General features: G+C 46.3%; 1 protein-coding gene across 9 annotated transcripts in view; it reads right to left on the reverse strand.

Annotated features, from left to right (window-relative positions):
• Positions 1-20,580, reverse strand: part of CHCHD5 (coiled-coil-helix-coiled-coil-helix domain containing 5) — a 32,239-nt gene that overhangs the window by 7,753 nt on the left and 3,906 nt on the right. For 3 of the 9 annotated variants that reach the window (XM_003309193.6, XM_016949259.4, XM_016949257.4), the window contains exon 4: positions 18,466-18,640. The exons of the other annotated variants lie outside the window; for them this stretch is intronic. In XM_003309193.6, the coding sequence (XP_003309241.1) occupies positions 18,617-18,640 (24 nt within the window). In that variant the 3' untranslated portion in view covers positions 18,466-18,616. Of the gene's footprint in view, positions 1-18,465; positions 18,641-20,580 lie in introns of those variants that run through there. 9 annotated transcript variants of the gene reach the window in all.

Here is a 20,580-nt window from a genome sequence, read left to right on the forward strand (position 1 = left end):
AGGTAGGCAGATCACTAGGGGTCAGGAGTTTGAGACTAGCCTGGCCAACATGGGGAAAACTCCGTCTTTACTAAAAATACAAAAAAAAAAAAAAAAAAAAAAAAAAAAGAAGCTGGGCATGGTGGCGCATGCCTGTAATCACAGCTACTCAGGAGGCCGAGGCAGTGAGAGGAGATCACACCACCGCACTCCAGCCTGGGCAACAGAGCAAGACTCTGTCAAAAGAAAGAGGAAGGGAAGGGAAGGCAAGAGAAGGCAAAGGGAGGGGAGGGGAGGCGAGGGGAGGAGAGGTTAGGTGAGGGGAGGCGAGGCGAGGGGAGGGGAGGGAGAAGAAGGGAAGGGGAGGCCAGGGAAGGGGAGGCAAGGGGAGGGGAGGGGAGGGGAGGGAGAAGGAGGAAAGGGAAGGGAAGGGAAAGGAAGGGAAGGGAGGGGAGGGGAGAGAAGGGAAGGGGAGGCGAGGGGAGGGAAAGAAAGGAGGGAGGGAGGGGAGGAAGGCAGGCAGGCTTGACTGTAGCTTAGGAAGGAAGGAAGGCAGGCAGGCAGGCAGGCAGGCTTGGCTGTAGCTTAGGAAGGAAGGGGAAAATGCTTGGCTGTAGCTTAGAATTAGCACCCACACTCGACGGGAGGCGATGATACAAGGCATGTATATGAGGGAGTGGGAATTGGGGGACCACCTAGAATTATGCCTTCCCATCCCTGAGAGCATGCGCATAGCTACCAGCTATAAAGCTGCTTGGCTGCAGTGTGGTATGGGCTTCACCTGGCACTCATGTTGCTGCCATTTGGCCCCTTTTGTTTTGGTGTTGCCCTGTGCAAGGGTCACAGGGACCTGGCACCTCTGTCTACTTGCGCTTTCACCATCTGTATGAGTAATATAAACTGCCTGATCTAAAAAATGGCTCCTTGTTGCTTTCCTGACCATGCATGTCAGCCAGGCCTTGCCTTGTGCTTGATACATAGCAGCTGTGGCTCCCCCAGGCTGCTGCTTAGGGGCTGCTGCTTGGCCACCTGACAGGAAGATACTCGGTCTACTAAGGGAGGAAAGAATGATACATGAAGGAACCACAGGACGTGGCCAAATGTCCAGTAGGTGCTGGGGAGACACACGGGGCTGGCTCTCCTCATGCTGCATCAAGTGGGACAAAGTTGGATAAAGGGAAGTTTATTGATGCGAGAGTGCTGCTGTGGGGTATGGGATTCACACCCCAGCAAGGAGGTGAAGATAGTACTAACACTCCACCCAACGGCCTCATGGAAGCTTGGAAAAAGCAATATCCCCCAGGAAAGTAGAACTGCCAGAAATGCCGTGCAATAGTGGATACAGGAATGAGGTGGCTCAGAGAAGCAGGCATGCTGGAGTGGATATGCTACTGAGGAAAGAAAACCCACCAGGTCACCGCAGTCCACAGGGGAGCCGTGGGCACCTTCTGTTTATCCAAATGAGGAGGAATGTGCTGTTCAATGGGGCCACCAGCATCAGCGAGAAGCTTGGTGGTGACTGTGGGCTGATAGTGGGAGATGATGTTACAGAGCTATGTTCCCAATACTAATGAGGATGAGTCCTGAAATAATAGAGGCCAGGTGACAACACTTCACTGCCAGAAGAAAGCTGGGTGAGATTGCTGTAATACATGGCAAGAACAGATGTAATGTATGACAGGCAGGGGAGTCTGTTCCCATAGAGAATTATAGAGATGGGCCAGGCGCTGTGGCTTACGCCTGTAATCCCAGCACTTTGGGAGGCCTAGGTGGGTGGATCACCTGAGGTCAGGAGTTCAAGACCAGCCTGGCCAACACGGTAAAACACCCCAGTCTCCACTAAAAATACAAAAAATTAGCCAGGCATGGTGGTGGGTGCCTATAATCCCTACTACTCAGGAGGCTGAGGCAGGAGAATCGCTTGAACCCAGGAGGCAGAGGTTGCAATGAGCCGAGATGGTGCTATTGTACTCTAGCCTGGGTAACAGAATGAGATTCTGTCTCAAAAAAAAAGAGAGAGAGTATTATAGAGATGATAATAGGACATAATTTTCCTAAGGGCAAAATACAGCTTAATTTATGCAATCAGAGGGAATCAGAAAAGATGATAAAGGCTCAAGACACATCTCAATAAAAAACTGTGATCCTTTGATCAGTTTCTAGACCTGAGCCAGTACCCCTTGACTGAATGGGATGCCAGCCCACATAAGGGAGGATCCTACATCACGGCAAATGTATGTGGTAATGATTCCCTCCAATCCTTCTCCAGAAAGACCTGAGGGCATGTACTCAGGTAAATGTACACTGGGGAAAAGGGAATAATCGACATTTCAGGAACTATTGGACACAGGATCCAAGTTAACACTGAAAATCAGAGACTCAAACATCATCATTAAAGGGGCCAGGTAATACATGGGGTGCCAGGCCAGGCCAAGCTCCTACTGGGTGCAACACAAGCTTCCAAGAGTCCTTTCCCAATGGAATCCACAGGATGCACGTAATTCCTCCAGCAACAGGTTATGACAACACATGTGAAACACTGTCTACCAGGGAGGCTCATTAGAGACTCAGTGTGTAAGGTTTTAATGCAGGGAAGGTACTTACATTGGCGTCCACTGTCTGGCATGTACCAAAATTCTAGACTCTCAGAAGGAAAAGAGGTGTTCAGCATAAGCTGAACACTTTAGATACAGTGAGACACTCTGATTAGAGAATGATGGAAATCCAACTGACTAGATGCCAGCCAAGGGCCAACCTTGCAAGCCGACTTTTCCGAGAACAGCAGGCTCAGGCCTGCTGTGTTAACTTTTTTCTACACAGGCTGTTCACTTGGAATTATATATTCAACAAAAATATATTTCAAGAATGACAGTAAAATAAAGACTTTTTGGGCTAACGATATAGAGGGTTTGCTCCAAAAAGAGCTGCCATAAATTCTGAAGGATGTGCTTATGCAGAAGAGTAATCCAGGAAGATCAGAGACGCAGGAAAGAACAAAGAACACTGATGGTACAGTACACTGTAAGAATGTCTTCTGGGCCCAAAAGAGCAAGAGAAACACAGCATGTAAGGGGGAGAGGATGTGAGGTTAATGTAATCAAATATCCTTATATAGTTGAAGGACAGTAGAGCTATTTCTTGATTTTATACATGTTAATTATGAATGTCAAAATATGTAGTTAATTACTAGGCCAGGCGTGGTGGCTCACGACTGTAATCCCAGCAGTTTGGGAGGCCGAGGTGGGCGGATCACCTGAGGTTAGGAGTTCGAGACCAGCCTGGCCAACATGGCGAAACTGCATCTCTACTAAAAATACAAAATCTCCTTGTCTCCCTTTTGCCTAACTTGGTCCTTCCAGGTCCCTGACCAACTAGCCAAGCCATTTGCCACAGCTCAGGAGTCCATACTCATACCTATTTCAGGCCTCTTCTCCCTCTATACAAAGTGGATGGCCAAATACACTATTCAGCTCTGATTGCTGGGAAGATTTCCCCTCATGACTATTTTGAGGGCCACCTTGAGTAGGGCTGTAGTATGATAGCAGTCTACTTCAGTGGATAACAGTCTATTTCAGCTCACACCAACAAGGCCCAGGATTGTTCTTCTATCAGTTGATCATACACACCTACCTGAGGCTATGGACATCAGCTGAGTCAATGGCTTCAATGCAACCGAGGTGGATGACCTGGGGATCTGGGCCATGTGTCCATTTAACTTACTTATGTTCTCGACCTGCTCCTGAATGACCATTTCTATCATACTTGAAAGGCAGCTTCAGGTGCAAAGTCACTTGATGCCCCATGGTCAATTTCAAAATCTCTTTTAGGGCCCAATGGTATGACAAGAATTGCTTTTCCAATGAATGGCAAATAATTGTCTGTTACAGAAGGCATAGTCTGGCTCCAGATCTCTAGGGGTCTGTGCTGCAATTCTCCCAGTGGACTTTCCAGAAACACCACATGGCATCTTGATCTACTATGCCTACACTAGCATCACTGAGCCCACTGGCATAGAAGGCAAAGAGCAGGGCAGTTTGCCCCACACCCTGGATCTGCTGCAGGGTCTCATTGTTTGGGTATTATTGGAACTAGGAAATAAATGAGTAAATGCTATATTGCCAGTGTGGTACATGATGCCTCAAAATGCCTCTTTCTTAGCAATAGGGGTGCTTAAGGCACAGCAACTTGTTTCAGACCAGTGGACCCCTACAAATGTCACCAATATGGCAAAGCCTCTGAATTTTAGGGGAGGGGAGTCTTGTCTCCCACCAACTGGCATCTGGTCATTCAGAGTACCTGCCATATTTTGTTCAACCAAGTCCAGCTAGCATTATGTTCTGTGGAATGTCAAGATGATCAGGTCCCTGTGGATCATACTGTGATAGAGAGGAGAAGAGTTACCATAGCACTGGGGCAAGATGGTAAATCTATTCTGCTGCCTTCCCTACATATGAACAAAATAACTTTGAGTCTCTTTACTCATGAGGATTGAAAAGAATGCATTTATCAGATCAATAGCTGCATGCCAAGTGCCACAGGCTGTATCGATCTGTTCAGGTAAAGATCCAGCCTAGCAGCTACAATTTCGGCTATCACTTGGTTAAGTTGATGGAGGCCCACAGTCATCCAGCACAATCCATATGGTTTTTTATACATATGAGCCAAATGGCGATATGATAGGAACCATCCTCCCTGCATCTTTAGTCTTTGATGGAGGTGCTGATCTCTGCAATTCTCCAGATGTGGTATTATTTTTTATTTATCATCTTGACACTTGATGCTTGGACCTGCCTAACATAATTGGTGAGAGAACTAATATGCAAGTTCTGCTACCTGCTAAGTATATCCACCCCAATTAAGAGACCTGGAAATAACTTCAAGAGGGAACTGTGGGCCCACTGGACAAACATGAGACAAACATGAGGCAGGACTCCGCTTATTACCTTGTCTCCCATGCCCACTCTAGGCAGGGATCTATAGTGGCATTTCAGATCCTCTGGTACCGATTTCATGAACCTGGTATTCCATGGCCCTTGAGAAATCTAGGTACTTCCCTTTCTATAGTGGACAGTTACCCTAGAACATGGCTCGGTCCCTTTAACAAAGAGCTAGAGGAATACTTGCTGCATGTATTTGCAGTAGCATTGTGGGATTCTTCCTCGGGGGAACTGGGCTGCCCTTCTGTCAACAGGGTCTGAGCTTGAGAACTGACATGTGATTTTTTTTTTTTTTTTTTGAGATGGAGTCTTGTTCTGTCGCCGAGGCTGGAGTGCAACAGCATGATCTCGGGTCACTGCAACCTCTGCCTCCTGGGTTCAAGCGATTCTCCTGCCTCAGCCCCGCGAGTAGCTGAGATTACAGGTCCCCACCACCACGCCCGGCTAATTTTTGTATTTTAGTAGAGACGGGGTTTCACCATATTAGCCAGGCTGGTCTTGAACTCCTGACCTCACCTGATCCACCCACACTGGCCTCCCAAAGTGCTGGGATTACAGGTGTGAGCCATGGTGCTTGGCCAGACTTGTGATTTTCATTGTGGAAGATGACATAGGGCTCTGCTCCCCAGATCTTCATTTTTCCTGGTTATACAGTCAAATAATACTCTAGGCAATATCCCCCATGGGATGGTGTTCTCCCCAGGGGACTGTGTGGACCATTGGCCATTGCCACAGGTATCTGCGTATCACGGCACCCTGACTGCCAGTCCAGGCTTGCTGCCCATTCCAGTAATTTGTACTCACTTTGTCTCTGATGGTTAAGTGCCTCCACCTGCCTCTGCTATTTCAGAATCCTGTCACTCCCGTTAACCCTAGGGAGCCCAGTTCAATGGCATCGTATCTCACTGTCACTCCTAGCCTATGGAGACTCCACCAGTGAGTTTCCCATTGATACCAGAAGCTCCCTCACTAGTGCACTCTACACTACATCTGGGGTAAAGGGCCATGATGTCTGCAACACATTCTCAAATTGTTCAGGGAAAAAAAATGTTAAGAACAGAGAGAGGCCGGGCGCAGTGATTTACACCGGTAATCCCAGCACTTTGGGAGGCTGAGGTGGGAGGATTCCTTGAGCCCAGGAATTTGAGAACAGCCTGGGAAACATAGCAAGACCCCTACCAAAAAAAAAAAAAAAAAATTAGCTGCGCATAGTGGTGTATACCTGTGGTCCCAGCTATGTGGGAGGCTGAGGCAGGATGATCACTTGAGCCCAGGAGGTCGAGGCTGCATGATCACACCACTGCTGTTGCCACCCTGAACAATAGCAAGATGCTGTCTCCAAAAATAAAAGAACAGAGAGAAAGAAAAGCAATGAAGCAAATAAAGCAAAATGTCCACAGGAGGAAAATCTGAGTAAAGGAGATTTTATATATATATAACGATTTTTTTTTTTGGCTGGGCATGGTAGCTCATGCCTGTAATCCCAGCACTTTGGGAGACAGAGGTGGGCGGATCACGAGGTCAGGAGTTCGAGACCAGCGTGACCAGCATGGTGAAACCCTGTCTCTAATAAATATACAAAAATTAGCGGGGCGTGGTGTTGCACACCTGTAATCCCAGCTACTTGGGAAGCTGAGGCAGGAGAATCGCTTGTACCTGAGAGGCGGAGGTTGCAGTGAGCCGAGATCACGCCATTGCGTTCCAGCCTGGGCGATACAGTGAGACTCTGTCTCAAAAAATAAAAACAACGTTTTTTAAATCACCTTTCCAAACTTTTCCACAGTAACTAGGACACTTGTGTTTTCTACATCTTGTGTCAAATATGATCCTTAGAAGTTCAGCAGGAAATATTTTTACTAGAGTGGCATGCAGTAGCTTCCAGACAATTTCTGATTACATTCCTTTCTGATTTCTAAATGCATCTGTTTTTAACCTTTTACTTTCTTTATCTATTCAGTCTCCTGAAGGGTGCATATAGTTTATCCTGAAAGAAGCAATTTGAGATTAATCCTTTCAATCATTTTTTGCCTTGTTTTTATTTCCTGTTTTATTCACATCAGGTTTTAATTTTACTAATTCCTTCTAATTTTTGTACCTCAAGAGAGCTCAGACTTAGATAGATCAAAATCTGTTTCATAATACACTCTCATCACCATTCTATACATACCCTGCTTTCATTTATTTTGTGTTTTTAAAAATATTATAATAAACGTGTGTGTAATCAATGTCCAACCTAAGAAGTAGAAAGAATAAACTATTATCTTTAAAATACGGGGCTATGGACTTATCTGCACATAGCACCATTCAGTTAATAACTAAAGTTATGCCACTTTTTGTAATGACTCCCTTTTTACAGTATAATGACTCCCCAAAAACACACTAAATAAGTACACTGTAAGAAGTAATACTTGACCTTACGGTTTCCAGCAAAGACACACCCCAAAATCTCCATGCGCAGTTCCCAGCCGGAGGCCTCACGTGGAAGCAGCTGCCTCTGGTCTGTGTGGGACAGCGCCACCTCCTGGTCGGCGGCAGAGCCAGCATCTTAATTCCAAGCATGCGTCCATGCTAGGAAACGCCCTTGCTTAGCCTTAATTTTGTTTCAAACGTATTTGGGTGCCATAAGTTTATTTTCTGTAAAGTTTGAGGGCAGTGTAATCATAAGCTCCCAAAAGATTGAAAAATTGGTGAGGACAATGGTGCAAGATGAAAAATGCCCCTTCCCCCATGGTCAAGTCCTGAGTTCCTCTTTTGGGGAAGGCAACATATCTACATTACACGAAGTTCTATGCACATAATATTTATTTACATTAAACTTGTTGGGCTGGGCGCTGTGGCTCACGCCTGTAATCCCAGCATTTTGGGAGGCCGAGGCAGGTGGATCACGAGGTCAGGAGATTGAGACCAGCCTGGCCAACATGGTGAAACCCTGTCTCTAATAACAATACAAAAATTAGCCGGGCGTAGTGGCGCGTGCCTGTAGCCCCAGCTACTCAGGAGGCTGAGGCAGGAGAGTTGCTTGAACCCGGGAGGCGGAGGTTGCAGTGGGCCAAGATCATGCTACTGCACTCCAGTCTGGGAGACAGAGGGAGACTCCGTCTCAAAAAAAAAAAAAATTGTTGTTTACTACTGACATAAATATGTTTTCTTTATTTGGTTGATTTTTTTTCTATTAAAATTATTCACGTGTCTTGGATTGAGATAAATGATGTATTTTCTCATTAAAATTAATAGAAATATTTTTTTCATATGCAGGTTTGTCACTTAGCAGCAAGGTTTTTAGGAATAAATTAGTCATTAAGTGAAGGATAGGTATAACTTCAAAAGAAAGGTACAAATATCTAAATGATGGCAACAAAAGAATTAACATTAAAATGTCAATCAATCCAAGACTAACACATAAAAATTAATCAAAAAGAGTAAAACCTTTTAAAGACCACATGAACTAGCATGATTCAAAGTAATTAGGAATAAATAATACAGCAAAAATAAAAATAAAAACTTGGCCAGGCGTGGTGGCACATGCCTGCAATCCCAGCACATTGGGAGGCCGAGGCAGGCAGATCACCTGAGATCAGGAGTTTGAGACCAGCCTGGCCAACATGGCAAAACCCCATCTCTACTAAAAATACAAAAATTAGCCGGGTGTGGTGGTGGGCACCTGTAATCCCAGCTACTTGGGAGGCTGAGGCAGGAGAATCGCTTGAACCCAGGAGGCAGAGGTTGCAGTGAGCTGAGATTGTGTCACTGCACTCCAGCCTGGGCAACAACAGCGAAACTCCATCTGAAAAAAAAAAAAAAATTAAGCTTCCTACAAACTGTTGAAGTAATACATAAATTAATTGTCACAAGATTTCAAACAATACAAAGAGAGTGTAAGAACCCCTTGAATATTTCTCTTGTGATTTCAGTTCCCCTCCCAATCCCAAATGAACTCGGGCACAAACAAGCATGCACAGTTTGGAATGTATCAGCAATTTTCCTCCAAAATGTGTGTACCATGAACAATAGCTTATGAGGTACCTATTTTTACACTTTCTACTTACTTTAATTTTTTTTTTTTTTAGAGATGGGGTCTCACTATGTTGCCCAGGCTGGTCCCAAACGCCTGGCCTCAAGCTATCCTCCCACTTTGGCCCCCTAAAGTGCTGGGATTATAGGTGTGAGCCACCACGCTTGGCCCTATTTCTACATTTTCTTTTCTTTTTAATTTTTCTTTTCTTTTTTTTCCTTTTGAGACAGAATTCTGCTCTTGTTGCCCAGGCTGGAGTGCAATGGCGCGATCTTGGCTCACCTCTGCCTCCCGGGTTCAAGCAATTCTCCTGCTTCAGCCTCCCGAGTAGCTGGGACTACAGGCATGTGCCACCATGCCTGGCTAATTTTTGTATTTTTAGTAGAGACGGGGTTTCTCCATGTTGGTCAGGCTGGTCTCGAACTCCTGACCTCAGGTGATCCGCTGGCCTCGGCCTCCCAAAGTGCTGAGATTATAGGTGTGAGCCACTGCGCCTGGCCTACATTTTCTTTTTCTTTTTCTTTCTCTTGAGAGAGAGTCTTGCTGTGTCACCCAGGCTGGAGTGCAGTGGTATGATCTCAGCTCCACCTCCTGAGTTCCAGCAATTCTTGTGCCTCAGCCTCCTGAGTAGCTGGGATTACAGGCATGCACCACCACGTCCGACTAATTTTTGTACTGTTAGTAGAGACAGGATTTCTCCATATCGGTTGGGCTGGTCTCAAACTCCTGGCTTCAAGCGATCCACCCACCTCAGCCTCCCAACATGATGGGATTACAGGCATGAGCCACTGCACCCAGCCTAGTTCTACATTTTCTTGTCAACATTAGATATTATCAGACTTTTTAGTTTTTGCCAATCTGAAGGACCAAAAATCTCACTGGAATCTACACTTCTCTAATGGTTAGAGAGATTGCATATTTTTCCTTTCCTCTTTTGTGAGTTGCCTGTTCCTATTGTATCACTGAGGTTTTGCTGCTGTAACAAATAACCACAGTGTCTCAGTGGCTTACAACAAGCATGTAGTTCTTGATCATTTAAATGAGGACTGAGGTTGACCTGTAGCTCTGCTCAGTTTCTATTCTCATTCCTGGTCCCGGGCTGCATGAGCATCATCCTCTAAGGCCACTCCCACAATGTAGAGATGAAACACAAAATGCAAAGCTACAAGACGCATGCCATTTAAAACTTCCGCCCAGACGTGGCATATGTCACATCTTTTCACCTCTCATTGGCTAACACAAGTCTCACCAGCCCGCCCTGGCTATGGGTCAGAGAAGTACCCTTCTCCAACAGGGTATGTGATGAAGGTGGAGGTGGGAATGCTTAACATTGACACAGGGAAAGAGTTGATAACTCTTTATGTGATTATTATCTACTAAACGGTTCCACTTTTTTTTTTTTTAATTATTTTTGAGACAGAGTTTCGCTCTTGTCACCCAGGCTAGAGTACAATGGCATGATCTTGGCTCACTGCAACCTCTGCCTCCCAGGTTCAAGTGATTCTCCTGCCTCGGCCTCCCAAGTAGCTGGGATCACAGGCATGCGCCACCACGCCCAGCTAAGTTAATACAAACATGGTCATCATGTTGGACAGCCTGGTCTCGAAATCCCATTTATTTATTTATTTATTTATTTATTTATTTATGAAATGGAGTCTCGTTCTGTAGCCCAGGCTGGAGTACAGTGGCATGATCTTGGCTCAATGCAACCTCTGCCTCCTGGGTTCAAGCGATTCTCCTGCCTCAGCCTCCCGAGTGTAGCTGGGATTATACGCATGTACCACCACGCCCAGCTAATTTTTGTATTTTTTAGTAGAGATAGGGTTTCACCATGTTGGCCAGGCTGGTCTCAAACTCCTGACCTCAAGTGATCCATTTGCCTCAGCCTCCCAAAGTGCTGGGATTACAGGCACAAGCCATCGCCCCCGGCACACAAGCCTTGCTTCAAGGTGATTCCACTTGGTATGTGATTCTCCTCCATAAACACAGGTTATAAAGTGTTCCCTCTATGAACTGAGATTCTCTCTCTGACTTTGATCTAATATAGACAAGTAGAATGAAAACATGGTCTGGCTGACACTTCCACTTCTGGCATCTCTCCAAACTGAGGTGGCCTTGATACCTAAGAAAGCCCCATGCAGACGGCAGCCCAAGGGGAACAACACCAGGGAAGGCATCTCCCTGTTAGGAAGGACATTCAGATAATTTTCTTCCTGTGCACAATGTGAATTCATACTTTTTTTTTTTTTTTTTTTTGAGACAGAGTCTCACTCTGTCGCCCACGCTGGAGTGCAGTGGCGTCGTGATCCCGGCTCACTGCAACCTCTGCCTCCCGGGCTCAAACCATCCTGCTACCTCAGCCTCCCACATAGCCGGGATTACAGGCACCTGCCACCATGCCCAGCTAATTTTTGTTTTTTTAGTACAGACGGGGTTTCACCATGTTGGCCAAGCTGGTCTTGAACTCCTGACCTTAAACAATCAGCCTACCTTGGCCTCCCAAAGTGCTGGGATTGCAGACGTAAGCCACCATGCCCAGCCTGAATTGATAAATTCTTGAGAGATGGGAAACGGCATTCTTTAAGGAGAATTTTGGATATAGGGGACACTAATAGAAACTAACAAAGTGCTTTCATAAAATTCCCAGATGCTCAAAGAAAATTTAAAAGTCGAGTTAAGATCCATAAAATATGCATGCCCAGGCTGGGCGCAGTGGCTCACACCTGTAATCCCAACATTTTGGGAGGCTGAGGCAGGTGGATCACGAGGTCAGGAGATTGAGACCATCCTGGCCAACATGGTGAAACCCCATCTGTACTAAAAATACAAAAATTAGCTGGGCGTGGTGGCGCATGCCTGTGGTCCTAGCTACTCAGGAGGCTGAGGCAGGAGAATCGCTTGAACTCGGGAGGTGGAGGTTGCAGTGAGCTGAGATTGCGCCACTGCACTCCGGCCCGGGCAACAGAACGAGACTCCACCTCAAAAAAAAAAAAAAAAAAAAAGTGCACGCCCACAACTGAGTAAAAGACAGGACTGTGATCAGGAAGTGCAGAAAATGTTAAATTTTAATGTCATGGGTTAATTTAGAAAACACTGGCAAGTGTTTTCTCCTTTTATCATACCTTCCCCCTTTCTCATCTTTGCTGCAGATAAGGTCAAGTTCAGGGACTGCAGGACTTAAGGGGTAGGAGGTAATTCCTTCAAAACAAAAATGAAGGCCGGGTGTGGTGGCTCATGCCTGGAATCCCAGCACTTTGGGAGGCAGAGGAGGGCAGATCACTTGAGGTTAGGAGTTCTAGACCAGCCTGGCCAACATATCGAAACCCCATCTCTACTAAAAATACAAAAAAATCAGCTGGGTGTGGTGGTGCATGTCTATAATCCCAGCTACTCAGGAGGTTGAGGCAGGAGTAATGCTTGAACCCGGGAGACGGTCCTCGCAGTGAGCCGAGACCATGCCATTGCACTCCAGCCTGGGCCATAGAGTGATTCTGTCTCAGAAAAAAAAAAAAAAAAAAGAAAAGATGAAAAGAAAACCCTTCTTTTCTCCTGCTTCGCATCTGCAATGGTGCAGGAATCCACAGATGTAACTAGACGTAACTGATGAATTGCAAGAAGTTAGAAGCCTGAAGAATGCAGCCGACATGAAAGGCTTTTATTCATACAGGTGATGTGATCTAAATGACTGACTGCATATTTAGAAAATAGGAAGAGTGTGAGGGACGGCAGCAAGGGTGAAGAATCGCCCCTCACCAGACAAGACTACAACAAAATTAACTGAGTCCTCATTTCAGCTTTAAAATAAACAAAAGGGGCTGGGCATGGTGGTTCACTCCTGTAATCCCAGCACTTTGGGAGGCCAAGGCAGGCAGATTTCTTGAGCTCAGGAGTTAGAGAACAGCCTGGACAATATGGTGAAACCCCATCTCTACTAAAAAGACAAAAATTAGCTGGGCATGCGTGCCTGTAGTCTCATCTACTCAGGAGGCTGAGGTGGGAGGATCATCTGAGCCCAGGAGGTGGAGGTGGCAGTGAGCCAAGATCACATCACTGCACTCCAGCCTGGTCAACAGAGTGAGACCCCATCTCATAAATAAATAAACAAACAAATAAATAAAATGAACAAAAGGGGAACTGTATACCCAGACTATAAAAAAAAATTAAAAAAAATGAAAAGGGGAATTGTATATCCAGGCTTAAGATGGAGTGAGGCCTTCTAAGAAAAAGAACAGCAACAACAATAACAATACCAAACCTTCTGCAGGGGCAGAGTGCAAAGAAATGGTGGTGAGAATGACAAGCTGGGGAAAATAATGCCTGCTGCAATTCCGGACACATTGGGACTTAGTGCTCCCTTTGAGACATCTATATGAAGGTCCATGGCAGCAGGTGGAAGCCCAAGGCAGAAGCCAGGGCTGGAGATAACCATCTGTGAACCAATGACTTATCTGATATTCTCTAGGAAGGAGATCACTGCACAGAGGAGAGAATAAGAAGAGGCCTGGTGTAAGCCTTGAAGAAAATCATTATGTCACGGCTGGGTGGGAGAGGGTGGTGGCATAGCCAGAGAGCTAGGAGGAAACCTGCAGAGTCCATGTAAAGATGAAAGAAGAGTAGAAATGTGGAGGGCCATTAAAAAATTATTCTGACACTTGTTAAAACAGTATGGAAAATTGTACTCAAGACGACTGTCCCTGTCTCACTTCCCACTGCCCTAGTAATGCTTACTGGGATCAACCTCTAATTCTCTGTCCCAGGGTCTGTTTCTGGCGGAACCTGAGTTAAGACGGTGCATCATGAACCAAGGATTATGATTCAAGCACATATGGCACATTAACAAAAGCTGAGCATATGCCAAGCCATAAAGGCTCGACACATTTCAAAAGATTAAAATCATATAAAATGTTCCCAACCCAATTGCAATTAAGCAAGATACCTAAAAAAAAAAACCCTCCTTATGTTTAGAAATTAAGAAATACGACTCTAAACTTCTAAACAATCTGAGGTCAATGGAGAAATCAAAAGAGAGTAGAGAAGGGAAAATAAGGAACAAAAGGATGATTGAAAGACAAAGACATCCAAGGAGCAGGACTACTATAGGCAGAGATGGCAAGAAGGAAACGTGACTATTGGCTAAGTTACAACAATGCATTCATGGGTTTTTGTTGTTATTATAGTTATTTTATCTTCTATTTTGAAGAATGATTTGTTATTTCTTCACAGTTATGGGACAAGTAAAATTATATATCTTGAAAAAAAAAAACAAAGTCACGCTTTGTGGCAAATTTAAGTGTATTAGAAAAGAAAGCCGGACACGGTGGCTCACGCCTGTAATCCCAGCATTTTGAGAGGCTGAGGCGGGTGGATCATGAGGTCAGGAGATCGAGACCATCCTGGCTAACATGGTGAAACCCCGTCTCTACTAAAAATACAAAAAATTAGCCGGGCGTGGTGGCGGGCGCCTGTAATCCCAGCTACTCGGGAGGCTGAGGCAGGAGAACGGCATGAACCCGGGAGGCAGAGGTTACAGTGAGCCAAGATCGCGCCACTGCACTCCAGCCTGGGCAACAGAGCACAACTCTGTCTCAAAAAAAACAAAAAGCAAAAACAAAAAAAGAAAAAAGGCTGAAAACCAGTGAGCTAAACATTCATTTCAAAAAGGTAGAAACAGACAATTAAATCTAAAGAAAGAAGAAAATAAGAGAACTAGCTGGACGTGGTGGCTCACGCCTGTAATTCCAGCACTTTGGGAGGCCAAGGTGGGTGGAACACGAGGTCAGGAGTTCGAGACCAGCCTGGCCAACATGGTGAAACCCTGTCTCTACTAAAAATACAAAAATTAGCTGAGTGTGGTGGTGGGCACCTGTAATCCCAGCTACTCAGGAGGCTGAGGCAGGAGAATCGCTTGAACCTGGAAGACGGAGGTTGCAGTGAGCCAAGATCACGCTACAGCACTCTAGCCTGGGCAACAGAGTGAGAAGAGAACTAGTTAAAAACAAATGTACAAAATAAAGTGTCAACAAAGCCAAAAGTAATTTCTGTGAAGATTAACAAAATTGATAACCCTCTCTCAAAATCGATTAAAAAAAAAAGAGCATACCAATAACCAATGTCAGAAATGAAAAGGGGGTTATCACTACAGATTCTACAAACCTTAAAAATATACTATGAGGATATTATTAACAAGTTGATGGCAATTTGAAAATGTAGATGTTTGTTTTAGTCTATTTTCTGTTGCTATAACAGAATACAATAGACAGGGTAATTTAATAAAAAGAAAATTATTCCTTATAGTTCTGGAGAGTGGGAAGTCCAAGAGCACGGTGCCTGCATCTGGTGAGGGCCTTTGTGCCCCATCATAACATGGCAGAGAGCGTCACATGGTCAAAGGGCAAGAGCAGACCAGTTCAGGTCTTTTTTCCTTTTCTTATAAAACCACCAGTCCCATCATGGTGGCCCCACCCTGATGACCTTGTCTAATCTTAATTACCTCCCAAAGACCCCCACCTTCAAATATCAAAACTGACACAAGAAGAGACACTATGAAGTTGTTGCAGTAATTTAAATATAGGCACAATTTTTTTGCAGCCAAATGCTATCAAGAAGTAAAGTCTCCCCATCTCTTTAATCTCAGCTGGGCTCATGACTGCTTTGACCAATAGAATGTGGTAAAAGTGATGTCTGAAGTTTCCATTTTCACTCTCTTGGACCCCTGAGACCATCATATAAAGAAGCTAGTCTAGCCTATTGTAAGACAGGACACATAGAGATGTTCTAAAGTGTAGTCTGGATCTCCGTTTTGTCTGTTTTAATCACACTTCTTTTAGTTGCATGGCATAGAACCCCACTCAAGCTTACTCAAGCAAGTGGAGTGGGCTGAAAACATCCACCACAGCCCATGGAAACTAGAGATGGAAACAAAAAGCCACCAGGATCCAGACCCTTTCATGGACAGGAACTTGCAGGGAGCCAAAGGCCTGTGGGATATGACCAACTCAGCATTCCACTGAGGCTATATGATCAAACAGCAAACTGTTTACCATTAATACAGAATGTGGACAAACTCACTTCTGTGCCTGCCCCAGAAGGTTTGATGAGGGCAGTCGCTTCCTGGCGCCGAGCTCCTTGAGGTTATCTACTGGGACATCTAGGGAATGCAGTCTTGCACGCCTACTCTGGACAAGCTGACCTCTTCTTCTACCCGCCTTCTTGCTATCTCTTTTGCCTAATAAATACAGAAAGCTGTGTAAAGCTCAGGGCCCTTGTCCACTAGAGGCAAGGTGCCCCCTGACCCCTTCTTCCAAATATACTCTTTTGTCTCTTGTCTTTTATTCCCGCATTCGCCACCCTTTCTTCAGTCCACCAGGGATTGTGGCAGGTTACAGGAACTGATCACAATTCTCTCTCCACTACCTGGGTTTCCTCCTAGCTCAGACAAATGGTATAAAATCTTGCAACCCTGAACTTACAGGATTTCTACCCGGCTCCTAAACCAATGAACAACTTCCTTTGTCTTGGAGATTAATCCCTAGGAGAGACTCCCATAGGCCAGGCTCATTCTTCCAAGCTGAGCATAACCCTTGGGTATCAAATGGCCAGTTACTCCAATTTCCAGAGGTTTGGGATCACCTCCAGGGAGGAGGGCCTCGTCTGAATGGTGAATGTGGGTGCAGGCCATGGGCATGCTCAGCTCAGCACTCTGGGGTCTCCTCCTCTATTGCATACATGCCTGTCTGCTTTCTATTCTTTAGGACCAGTCCCTACTGGGGAGCCTGTATCAAACAGCAGGAGCCTGTATTCCTAAGAAGCATGAAGAAGCCATAGCAGCCACTGTTGGTACCTGCCCAGATCCACTCAGCATCTCTTCCGCAGGTTTAAGGCTGCTCACTTGATCCCATTATACTCTGCTTACGGCCCTCTTCTGATGGCAGAAGTGAACTTGGCCTATAAAGGGCAGCCCAGAAGTACCAGTCAATGCCCATGAAAATACCCCTTAATGACAGATGGGAAGTTGGTAGATAACACAATTCCCTTGCTCCTTGATAGGGTAACTGGGTTATGTTCTATAAAGTCCCCCACAGGTCCCCAGTGGGACTGAGTCCCAGTTGCCCAGAGTGGTAACTCGCTTGATAATGCACCTTTGATTGGCTGCCTTCCTCTCTATTGTCTCCCTTCTCCATTCCTCTATCAGTGTTTCTGGAATCAAATTCAAATTACCATCTGCACTCAAATTCTGAGTTGGCTTCTAGAAAACTGGAAACTAAGAACAGAAATCCAGTGCATAGACCAGAAGCGGTGGCTCACGCCTATAATCCCAGCACTTTGGGAGGCTGAGGTGGGCAGATCACCTGAGGTCAGGAGTTACAGACCAGCCTGACCAACATGGTGAAACCCCGTCTCTACTAGAAATACAAAAATTAGCCAAGCATGGTGGCGGATATCTGTAATCCCAGCTACTCAGGAGGCTGAGGCAGGAGAATTGCTTGAACTCGGGAGGCAGAGGTTGCAGTGAGCCGAGATCACGCCATTGCACTCCAGCCTGGGCAACAAGAGTGAAACTCCGTCTCGAAAAAAAAAAAAAGAAGAAAGAAAGAAAAGAAATCCAGTACATAGCCTTCTAAGCCATACATCCTTCCATGTGGTTGTTTTCAATAATAAAGCCAGTATTTTCATCTCCATTGCCTAATGCCTCTGTTGCCCAGTTGATTCTGAATTCAGCAGGGAAAGACGCATATTATTTATCACCCCCCAAGCCTCCAGAAAACTGAAAGCAGATTTGGAGAATGCAGCCAGGCACTGTGTCAAGTGCTTACGGTAGTGCTAGCTACTGTGGAGGCTGAGGCAGAGGATCACTGGAGCCCAGGAGTTTGAGGCTGCAGTAAGCTATCATAGCACCACTGTACTCCAGCCTGGGCAACAGAGCAAGACGTTGTCTTTAAAATATATATATAGGCTTGGCGCGGTGGCTCACTCCTGTAATCCCAGCAATTTGGGAGGCCGAGGTGGGCAGATCACGAGGTCAGGAGATCGAGACCATCCTGGCTAACACGGTGAAACCCTGTCTCTACTAAAAAAAAAAAAAAAAATTAGCCGGGCGAGGTGGCGGGCGCCTGTAGTCCCAGCTACTAGGGAGGCTGAGGCAGGAGAATGGCATGAACCCCAGGGGGCGGAGCCTACAGTGAGCCGAGATCATGCCACTGCACTCCAACCTGGGTGACAGCAAGACTCTATCTCAAAAAAAAATAAAAATAAAAATAAAATAAAATATATATATATTAAAAAAAAATAACAATTTGGGGAATGCTAGAGTGGAAGGGAGTGAGGGTCTTTACCCCAGGCACATGCAGCAGAAGTCAGGAAATGGCTGTGTGGCAGAGTTCACAAGGGAGGCAGGGTAGTCTCAACCCTGGGGCACAGCTGCAGAGTCCTGCTCTTCCCAGGCACTTCCTTGGCACACCCGGTGAAGCTGGGGAACAGATGACTCTGCCCAGCCAGCTCTCCTAGGACCCTCTCAGGTACGGATGGCAGGAATCAAAGCCCAGTATACAGAGTCTTTATTTATTGGAAGTCCTGATATCCAGGAAAGCCAGGCCCATGTCCAGGGCTCAGGACTCCATCTGGCCACTCTGCAGGGGAGGGGCGGGGGGGCAGTCATTCATGTCCAGTTTTCCTGCCGTCAGAGGAGTCCTCAGGAGGCAGGAAGTGGCTGTGCCTGTGGAGAAAGTACATCAACATCTAATAGCACCTCCTCTGTGCCCAGCCTGGGGAGCCTATGTAGACACCACAGAGGGAGACCCTGCAGAGCCCACAGTCTGGAGGGAGAAGGGTGTCGGGCAATGACCTTGGCCCTGAGCCATGTGAAAAAGTCAGCTGTGGTGAAGTGTCATGGGAGGCAGGGAACGCGCCATTCTGCTGTATTTACTGAGCACCTGCCGTGTACCCAGCAGGCAAAACTCTCTGACTCAAGCAGGGAGAGACGGACAATAAATATGTCAACATTCAAGAAATTCGATGAAGAAAATTTAATCAGGGTAAAGAGCAGAGGTGTGTGCAGAATGGGAGGGACATGTACCACTTTGATTGTCAGCCACAAAAACACAGGACATTCTGTAAAGTCTGTATGCCATGCTGCAGGAGATGAGAATGTTTGTGTTCGCTATTGTGTAGACCAGACAACGTGGGACACCCAAATCTCACTGCCCCTAGCTAGGAAGGAAAAACTGTAACTGGGATGCCATCCCCAGGAAGGAGGGGATGATGAGGAGGAGCTGATTGTAGTTACTCTGAGTGCACTGGAAAGCCGCCACAAGAAGGTTTTAAAGGGGAGAGATGTGACCTAATTCCCTTTTTTTTTTTTGGAAGACAGAGTCTCGCTCTATCGCCCAGGCTAGAGTGCAATGGTGCAATCTTGGCTCACTGCAACCTCTGCCTCCTGGGTTCAAGCAATTCTCCTGCCTCAGCCTCCCAAGTAGCTGGGATTACAGGTACCTGCCACCACACCTGGCTAATATTTGTATTTTTAGTAGAGATGGCGTTTCACCATGTTGGCCAGGCTGGTCTCAAACTCCTGACCTCAGGTGATCCACCCACCTCGGCCTCCCCAAGTGCTGGGATTACAGGCATGTGCCACCGCACCCGGCCCTAATTCCTATTTTTAAAAGCTTCTTTGGCTGCCAGGGAAGAGAAGACTGTCAGGGCAGGGGTGGCCACAAGGAGACCAGAGAGAGGCTGGTTGCTGGTCCAGGGAGGGAAGCAGCAAATGGCTCTAAGATAGGAGGATGGGATCTTTACTGTTCAGATGCCCAAAAAACTTGAAAGACAGAAATGTCCCCAGCAGCTGACTGAGAACAGTATGTGATTGTTAGGTAACGTTTCCTGAGGAGAATTAAGTTCCTTCCGGCTCTCAGGGGTCGTAGTTTCTGCCCTAGGGGTCTGAACTATTCACTTATCCTTGCCTTACAGAAACAATTAATGCCTATAGGGCCTGGTAAGAAGGGCATCACCCCAATCTTCAGCCAAGAGCTCCCTTGACACAGGCATAGGATGTGAGCCTTGATGGAAGGGCTCAGGGACCTTGGGAACTTGAAGACAGGGGCGGGAAGTGGGTGGGACATCAGGGAGGTTTTCTGAGAGACGTGCCGTCTAAGCTGGAATAGGAATTAGCCAGGAGATGGATGAGGAAGGGCAGTCCCAGCAGAGGGAAACAGCTGGACAAAAGCAGCGGAGACGTGCACTTGAGTAACTGCATGTTCACTGGGGCTGGGACACAGAGCTTAAGGGGGAAAGAGAGGAGAGGCGGGACCACGGGCCGCAGGGACTGCATCCCACAGGGCCCTGTGGGCTGTGCTGGCATTAAGACCTAGGCTGGTGGAATCGAGAACCATGGAAAGGTTTGTAAGTAGAAGCAGAACATGGTCAGATTTCCTCTGAGATCAGTCTAGGATGATCACCAAGAATGACTGGAAAGTCAAGATGGAGCATGGGGCCCAGGAGAAGGATGGCCAGGTGGCCCAAGAGAGAAGACAGGGCTGCAGGGGCAGAGAGAGGGCCCCAGGAGAGGGTACTCACAGGGGCTGGGGAAAGATGTGACTTTCACCTTTGGAGCTCACAGTCCAGTGAGGAGGGTAGTAAACATCTAAAAGAGCATTTTTC

Source organism: Pan troglodytes, chromosome 12, assembly GCF_028858775.2.
Source record: "Pan troglodytes isolate AG18354 chromosome 12, NHGRI_mPanTro3-v2.0_pri, whole genome shotgun sequence".
NCBI lineage: Eukaryota > Metazoa > Chordata > Mammalia > Primates > Hominidae > Pan > Pan troglodytes.